The following is a 9,418-nucleotide window of genomic DNA, read 5'->3' as shown; positions in this document are numbered from 1 at the left end:
CTCCAGATTGTTCATCCAGCCTATCTTATTTAGACAGACCTGCAGAGATAATAACATGCACAAAAACAAGACAGAGCAAAACCAAACAACAATATACAACAAAACCACCACCACAACAAACCAATGAGAAAAAAACAAAACAAAACACAAGAAATAAAAGCTTGTAGTTAGTTCAAGAACTGTTTGTTGGCCTTTAGGGGTATTTTCCAGTCCAGTATGTTGGGGCACCACTCCCTGGCCCCAAAGTCCACCTTCAGCATTCCCTGGGGACCTTGCCGCTCCAATCCCTTGCTGTTCTGTTGCACCCCCTTAGTGTTTTGCCTTGGTGTGGCAGGATCAGATCGGGCGCAATTCCAACATTGTGTCTCCGGTGTTGTCCCCTGTAGGGCTATGGGTCAGTGAGGGATGTCATGTTTCACTGTGGGAGACTGAATCTTTGTCTATGTATTTTCTGCACGTTCATAGTGAGACTAAACCATTGAATTCTTGCAGCTAAAAAATAACCTTTAAAATAAATATCTGATTCTGAATCACAAGTTACCCTTTGGATAAATAGTTGGGCAAAGTGTGAGCAGAAACACAGCATTTAGAAGTGGCAGGAATGTTAGTGTGAAAGGGCAGTGCTTTCAGAAAAGACAAGTTCAGTTTTGCAAATATTCGGGAGAATGAGTTTAAGTGGGTAGGAGGCTGCTGTTGAAGGATCAGGCATGTAAGTAAGCCATGTCCATGGCAGTTATTTGTAAAGGCCACTTTCCCAGGATAATACTAACTGAGAGGGCTAAAGTAATAGGGGACAGAGATGCAGCTATCTCTAGGATTGTGTTGTGGTTTTAAAAATTTTTGCCAAATTTAATTAGGGAGAAGAAGTAAAAAATTATGTATGTATGTATGTATGTATATATCCCCAAAGATTCCTAGTGGAGCCTAATCTGGAATAGTTTAATACCCTTGGGAAAAATAATTTAATAGAGAAACGTTGGCAAGGAAAATGTCCCAAATAAATCAATCTTATGCACTTTTAAAATTTCATGAAGTACTGTACTTGTGTAACATTTATACAGGGCTTGCATGCCACTGGCATAAAAAAGAGAGGACATTTAATGGAGTGAGGCAAATGTTTATTTTGTTTTAGTTGCTTGGCCAGTAAAGGCTCTATTTCATATATTGTATACTTCAAGAATTTTTATTTTGAGATAATGTTATTAAGGGTCACAGTGAAAGGGGACTTCCATGCCTTCACTTTCCCCTTTATTATTTAATATTATAATGGTATTATTACACAAGGTCAAATTTCTGGACATATCTGTGTGGATAGAGCTACTAAAAATTGAATTAAAAACTTTGACTCATACAAGTCATTTTCTCTAAGATGGCTGAGTTCAGGCACTCATTGCAACACATCATTTGGATCAGCATTTATCAAATTTCAGTGTGTTTGACTTACCTGCAAACCTTATTTATCTGCAAATTGCTATCCAGTAGGTCTAGGGTAGATGAGAGTCTGTAGTTCTGAAAAGCTACCAGGTGATACAGATTCTATTAGTCTCTGAACCACCCATAATTAGTAAGAATTTATCCCTTAGTCCATGTGATAGACTCAAGTTTGGTGTCCTCCATTGTGAATTTTTACGTATTATAATTATATGTACCAAATTTGAAGCTAAATATAGCTCGTTTAACATGCAGTAGAAGTGTATTCTGACTTAGGTTTCTACATGTGAAGGTTACAGATATGATGTAACTTGCTCTCTTTATGTTGATGGCAATGGAGCTACATAATTTGTAATGCCAATCATTTATAACAGATTATGTACAGTGTAGTATCGCTATTTACCAGAAGCTCTGAGGAATGCAGTGGAGGAGTGGGGGTCAATAGGAGCTGATATCAAGAAGTTCAAGCAGGGAGAGAATGTTTTGAAACTGATTATTGTAGTAATTGTACAATACCACTTGGTGTGGTTGAACTATGGAATGTTATGCTATCTGTATTAGATCCCAATAAAATGGTTTTGGGGAAAAATAAATTCTTCATACTTACTTTAAAAATATAAATTTATAAAATGTGACTCAATGAAAGCCACAGAGTTATTTTGGGAATAATCTGAGGAATCATATTATTTTTTAATTTAGGAAATGGCATCAAGACTTATAATGAATCAGCTAGCAAAAAAGGATTCTTTACTAATGCAAGCCATAGCATACTACCCACAGATCAGAAATTTAATTTCTCGAAGAAAAGAATGTGCAATATGTGGAAAGTACTTTCTAACCATGTGGCTGGAATGTGTTCAGTTTGTTCCTCCATCAAAGGTAAATGGTGCTTGTTGGTGAATGTGAGGATAAGACCTCCTCTTATCCTTTGTCTTTACCTAAAGACTTAGATCCTAAGTCAACTAATAATAACTAGATTGATATCTAAGAGTTAACCTTTATCATAGTATGATGTCAAATTTTGATAGATAAATTTGGATAATTGTCCATAATGATCATGATCACCCCACAATTTACATTAGGACACATATATTGTAGAAATATTCCATGTACATTGAAAATTTTAAACCAGAAAATTGAAACTTTATTCATCTTAATAATAAAATGAGAGCTATGGGTTATGCTTTGGCTGCTAATCGAAAGGTTGGCAGCTCAAAATCACCAGCTACTCTGTGGAAGAAAGATGAGGGAGGCTTTCTACTCCTGGGAAGATTCACAGTCTTGGGCACCCACAGAAAGAGTTCCACTTATAAAACTCTTTTATTTTTAAATCATTTTATTGGGGGCTCATACAATTCTTATCACAATACATACACACATCCATTGTGTCAAGCACATTTGTACATTTGTTGCCATCATCATTCTCAAAACGTTTTCTTTCTACTTGAGCCTACTAGACTCTGTCTTACAGAGTTGCTGTGAGTCTGAATTGAGTCAGTGGCAGTGAGTTTGGATTATTCATTTATTTATTTTGATATTCCACTAGGGAAAATAATTTTTTGTTAATACATGAGTGTGCACTAAGGTGCATCCATAATATTGTGCCTTCCAGGAGTTTTGCGATGGTAATTAACATAGCTCATGAAGTCCAGTCAAGAGGGCCAACAAACTTATTCCATAAAGGTAGCAAGCAATTAGGGCTTGTGGACCATAGGAGTTTCAAAGGAGAAGAGCAAATGGTTAACACTTGGCTATTCACCGGAAGTTCGGTGGTTCAAACCTACCAGTGGCATCTCACGGAAGTGTCTGTGTCGAGGAGCGCAGGTCAACTTTGCAACACGGGGAGTTGCTGTGAATTGGAATCGACTTGACTGGATGGCAGCTGGTTGCTTTGTCTGGTTTGTTGCTGCTGTTTTGTGGACCAGGTCTTTATTGCAAACGCTCCTCTCCGTCTTTGTCACTCAATAGTAGCTCTAGGTAAGGAAGGTGACTGTGTTTCAGAAAATAGGTATTTATGGACTCCAATGTTTGCATTTCGCATGATGTTCACAAGTCATGAAATCTTTTTCTTTTGGGGGTTTTCAACCATTTATAAATATTAAAACTGTCCCTAGCTTTCAAATTGTGTGAAATCAATTTGCGTAATCCTTTCTAGACCATCCAACATTTGTTTCCTTTCCCCTCTTGGTAAGCGCCTGACCTCTCTCGGGTAAAAGTGTGAGGTGGACACCCGAGTTACTCTCTGAAGTCATACATGCTGCAAATAGCTCTTTTACTTCCACGACACTGGGAATGAAACCTGCTGCCCTGAAGTATCCTGGTTCCCCAGGTCATTGATTTGAACCAAGCTTTGGATCAGGAAACTATTTTCTTTTATTCTGGTCATGTGGTTTTCTTAAAATTAAGGAGACTGTACTCATTTAGGATAGACTCCTCTTCAGGCTTGTAGGGATGCTGGAGAGCCTAGGGTGTAGTCATAGGGCTGTGTGTGTGTTTCAAATTTTGATAGGAGGCTGGGTTTCTAACCTTTGAAATAATGTACAGCACTAGAGAATCTCTGATTCTAACTCTTGTGGTTACAGTGATTTAGGGTATAATTAGACCTGGCTGGACTGATGCTAATAAGGGGCCCAAATTAGAATTCTGCTTATACCTGTTTCAGTAGCCATTGACCAACTTTACCTATGGGGCTTTAAAAAAAATACAGATGGCTCATACAAGACTAATTAAATCAGAATCCGGGGCATATGAAGTTTATACCATCTCCCTGTTGACTTTGTATTCCATTAACTGTGAAACTCCTCCCTATTTATTTAGGGATGTTCCAGCAGCACAGGACAATGCCTGTGTCTTGTTTATCTTGGTAAGCAAGACCTGGCTTGGTGGCTTTCCCATAACAAAAAGTAGGAATCATAGCCTGGGTACAAGCATCCCTTGGCTCTAGACCACCATAATAAAGTAGATTTCATGATAAAGTGCGCCACTCAATTATCTTTGTTTTTCCAATGCTTATAAAAGTTATGTTTACACTGTGATTTCATCTATTTTTTGTAGTCTGAAAATTTGAAAGATTGTAAGAATTACCAAAATCTGACTCAGAGACACAAAGTGAGCACCTGCGGTTGGGAAAAGTGATGCCAAGAGCCTTGCTTGACTCAGGTTTGCCACACACCCTCAAGGTGAAGAAAAATGCAGTAGCTTGAAAGTGCAGTAAGGTGAAGCACGATGAAACAAGATATGCTTGTATATGGATTCATCTGTGGTCTTTGGTGGCACGGATTGATTTATTTCATAAGAAGATATGGATAGTAGTAAAATAAATGGGGATGGGAGTGAGGAATCACTGTGGAATATTACAGGCAAGCACATTGATGTAGCATCCTCCATGGGAACCGAGTGAATCCTACAGACGGCTGCTTTAGGGCACTGTGTTCAGTTTGCTCTCAGTAAATCTGCTTCTCGAATCTCTAAGTAGAAAGGCTTTCAAGGCATCTTGCTTAAAGCAGAACAGAGGCTGCTGAGCACAAGGATGCTGTGTCCTCATTATCTGTGGAGCCTTGATTAGGCTTCTCACAGTCTTTGCTTCCCCGAGACTGTGAGCTTGTGTGATTACTGATGCCCTGATAGTTGTTGGTGCACAGGCTTATATTTCATATTTTTTCAACAGCTGAATGAGATCAGCACTGCTTGTATTTCAGAGATACATGATCTTTCTCATACTGCAATCGTGTGAGTTTCTTCTCTATCTGTCGATTTTATGACTAACCTCTATACAAACAACGTTTTTCTACCACTGTTTTTTTTTTAATGAAAGCAACAAAAGCTGGAAAAAATAGTATGTGAGCATATGGATATCCTTTATAGTGGCCAATTTTTAATATTTTGCTCAAATGGCGCTATCACTTTGTGTTGCTCCCAAACAAATTTGATATTCACATGAACCAAGAAAATGGTCTTACTAGAGAGTTTCTATTATGTTCTCACGCAAAAAGAGAAGAGTAGTTTCTAATTTACAAACAATATAAATAAAATACAAATATCCCTTGATACCAAGTAGAAAGCTTTTCTCAAGAGTATCAAACAGATGAATACCATGCATCTTCCAATGTGTCCTACTGTGGTGACTTGCATTTTGCTGGGAGGCCATTGGTATTTCAAATACCGGCAGGGTCACCCATGATAGACAGGTTTCAGTTGACCTTCCAGACAAACACAAAATGGGAAGCAGGACCTGGTGACTGACTTCTAGAAACTGGCCAGTGGAAAACGGCAGTAAAACATTATCTGCTGAACGATGAACCCCTCTGGAGAGAAGGTCCCCCCAAAACAACTGGGGCAGAGCTGCTACCTCAAGAAAGACTCAGCCTTAATGACGTTGAATCGGCATGGTGGATGGAGAAAAGGTTTGGGAATCTTCATTTACTCATGTGGCCTGACTCAAAAATGAGAAGAAATAGCTGCAAACCTCCATTAATAATCAGAATGCATTATGTACAAAATATGAAACTAGGAAAATTGGAAGTCATAACAAATTAAGTGGAAAGCATAAATATTGATACCCTAGGTATTAGTGAGCTGAAATGGACTGATATTGTCTATTTGAATCAAACAATCAGATGGTCTGCTATGCCAGCAATGTCAAATTGAATAAGGTGAACATTTCAAGATCTATCCTGCGTTACAAAGCTGTCTTTTTGAGAGGATAATTTCCATGCATCTATAAGAAAGACCAGTTGTGGTAGTTACATAATTTCATGTTAATTTAGAAAATAAAGTGTAGGGATGGAGTCAAGCCTGTCAATCAGATCACAGCCTGATACCTCCTTATGGGTGTGACCTTTTCATGAAGAGGATTCTGGGAACTTCCTCTCTCTTTCTGCTCCACTTTCCTGTTGGAGAGCCACATGGCTGAGACCTGCCAGCACTGAGGTGCTTTCACTGCCATTGGATCCATAAGACTTTGTACCCAGCGGACTTATGATCTTCCTGTGTTTTGCATCACTGCATGTGACTGCGTGAGTCTGAAGAAGGATTTTTGGACTAGTATTGGACTTTTGGGCGAATATCAGACTTATGGACTTGATCTGGACTGGGCTGGGATAGTTTCTTAATATAAAATTACTCTTTGATATAAAGCACTTTTATATATAAATATCTGGATTTGTTTCTCTAGTCAACCCAGCCAAACACATTATGGTACCAGAAGTGGATTACTAGAGAAACAAATTATGAAGATGGAGAGTGGATGCTTGTCTGACCTTTGGCTGACAGCAGTCTTTGGCTGACGGCAGTCTTTCTTTGATTAGCCAGAGGTCAGATAGGCCCACATTGTTTACTTGATTGTTTTCTGGAAAGGACATGGGAAGTTAAAGTTTTGATTATTTTCCTTGGTTATTTGATTATTCTTGTTTGAAATGGTGAAAATGAATGTGATTAATGTAAACTATGAGCTCAAAGGGTAAAATAGCTCCTAGAATTTTTCCTCTGACACCAAGCTCCTTGAAGGTCAAAATGGCTGACAGAAGGTCAAACTGACTGACAGAGGCCCCACCCAGGCTTGATGCAATCAGAAGCCTAAGGCCATATTGCATATGAATGGGATAGTTTAAATAAAGATTGAAAATTACTTTTAAGAATGTGTTTAGGATCTGGCTATTCTAAGATGACACTGATTTCTTCTAACTATTGTTAGTGATATGTGTGATAGAAATGATTATGAAATTAGGGAGTTTGTAAGTTCACATTAATTTGAATCTTTATATAGATCAAGACATGCCTGCAAAGAAGGTTCTGCAAAGATAAGCCCCACCCAGTGTCTTGTGCTCAGGACATTTTCCTTTGAGGAGACTTGCCTAGGGGCTTGTTGACAGACTGAAAAAAAAAGGCGGGATTTGGCCTTTTTGAACTTTGAACTAGTGGTTTGTGCCTAAAGCTGGCAAAATCTGGAGCCAAAAAGAAACTCTCCTCTGTAGGACTGAACGCTAAAGGGAGCCTGTGGGCAGCCTGAAAGGGTGACCACCTGGATCCCCCTGTTGAGTGGAAGTAGAGAAATGCAGCAATAAAGAGACAGGTGGAGTCTGGCCACTGACACATGTGGACCTGGTTCACAGGGACTAGAGGAGAAGATGAGAGTGGGTTGGCTGCTCTGAAGTTCATGAACTAGCCCAATGGGGCTAGGGTTATTGAGAATTTGAGATGGGACCCATGGTAGAAAAGTGAGGCAGCCAATGGGCACTCTGGTGAGGCTAAGCAAGGCAGCCCACATTGAACTGACCAGAAACCAAACAGAAGAAGATAAGATATTTGAGCCTGTGAATTGGTGCATGTTGCTGCTGACTTTATGGACAGCCTGTCCTGATTTGACTGCTTATGGATGCTGACTCACAACAAGGCTCCAACTGGAATGAAGATTCTTCACTTCAAAGAACATGCTTGTCTCCTCAGACCACTGGGTTGATATGCGTGGGTAGCATAGAAATTAGATACCGAAAATGGGGAGGAAAAAGACATGAAATGGTTGGTTTACAAACTTTCATGGGTGGGGGAATATGTTGATAGAATTATAGGATTAAGGTATTGTAAGGTAGTTGAGAGGCGCAAGAGACCAAATCAGTCGAATTAGAACAAACAGGCTCTATTAGGGAGAGAAAACCCAGTCTGGGCAAAGTCCCACAGTCTACAATGTCCAGGCTGGGGGAGTTGCACTGCAGGCTACAGGGATGATGCTTATATATGGAGAAGTATGTCCGGGTTTCTGGAATGTAAGGTGCCTTCCTGGTTCCGGGTGTATTAGTGCCGGGTGCAGAGTGGTGGGTGAGAACAAAGCAGGTACTGAGCCAAAGGGGCAGTGAACAAAATGGGCCATGTGCAAAATGGGCCATGAGTAAAAGAAAGAAGAAAAAAACACTTGCAAAGCTGTTTCACATTAGCCAGCTCTGGTCAGCTCCGCAGGTATGTGTGTGAGATTCAAGGTCACTCGCTGCTAGTTGTTTCATCCAACTCTGGTCAGCTCTGCACGGGTGGGGGAGATCAAGGTCTGGCCAGACAGGTATAGTGTTCACATAACTGCAATTGTTAAATATAGAACATTTTTGTTTTGTTCACTTATAGAACATTATGTTTAAATCAGGCTGGCACATTTTGAATTGTATGCATTTTAGTTTATCCTGTGAGGCACAAGTATGATTTTACTATTGTCTTTGTTTTAAAAATGGGTTGGAAAGAGGGAACCAATGATAAGGAAGTATATGTGACCTCCTCCCTGGGGGACGGACAACAGAAAAGTGGGTGAAGGGAGACGTCGGACAGAGCAAGATATGACAAAATAATAATTTATAAATTATCAAGGGCTCATGAGGGAGGGAGGAGCGGGGAAGGAGGGGAAAAATGAGGACCTAATGCCAGGGGCTTAAATGGAGAGGAAATGTTTTGAGAATGATGAAGGCAATGAATGTACAAATGTGCTTTACAGAATTGATGTATGTATGGATTGTGATAAGAGTTGTATGTGCCCCAAATAAAATGATTCAAAAGAAAAGAAAAGAAACAAAAATAAAAACAAGTGCAAGAAATGATTGCAAATGTCTTCACTATCTTTTAGAGTGCAAATAAGAAAGAGTGAAGAAGCTCATTACTGTTGGGCGGTGGTTACTAATTTGATTGGCTGAACTCACAACAACCATATGTACAACAGAAAGAAACACTGCCTGGTTCTGCACCAATCTTACAATACTTATGTTTGAGGCCATTTTCACAGCCGCTGTATCAACCCATCTCATTGAAGATTTTCTTCTCTTTCACAAGCCTTGCACTTTACCAAGAATGGTCTCTTCTGAGAACATATTCACCAGACATGAAGTGTCACCATTGTCACTTCTATTTTGTTAAAAATGACAACAACAACAACAACAACAACAAAACAAGCTGGCATTTACTTTGGGGGTTTTAAGCATTGTAAGTCAATTACACCCATTAGTTTTAAAGTAGG

At 39.5% G+C, this 9,418-nt stretch overlaps 1 protein-coding gene across 1 annotated transcript in view; it reads left to right on the top strand.

Moving 5' to 3' along the window:
• The window catches only part of LRRC69 (leucine rich repeat containing 69), a 155,092-nt gene that overhangs the window by 84,781 nt on the left and 60,893 nt on the right, over positions 1–9,418 (top strand). The window contains exon 7 of the mRNA XM_004697719.2: positions 2,131–2,310. Within this exon, the coding sequence (XP_004697776.1) occupies positions 2,131–2,310 (180 nt within the window). The remainder of the gene's footprint in view (positions 1–2,130; positions 2,311–9,418) is intronic.

This window comes from Echinops telfairi, unplaced genomic scaffold (assembly GCF_000313985.2).
Source record: "Echinops telfairi isolate 266 unplaced genomic scaffold, ASM31398v2 ScPeMD7_1;HRSCAF=3_0, whole genome shotgun sequence".
In the NCBI taxonomy this organism is placed as follows: Eukaryota; Metazoa; Chordata; class Mammalia; order Afrosoricida; family Tenrecidae; genus Echinops; species Echinops telfairi.
This window is presented reverse-complemented; position numbering and strand designations above follow the sequence as displayed.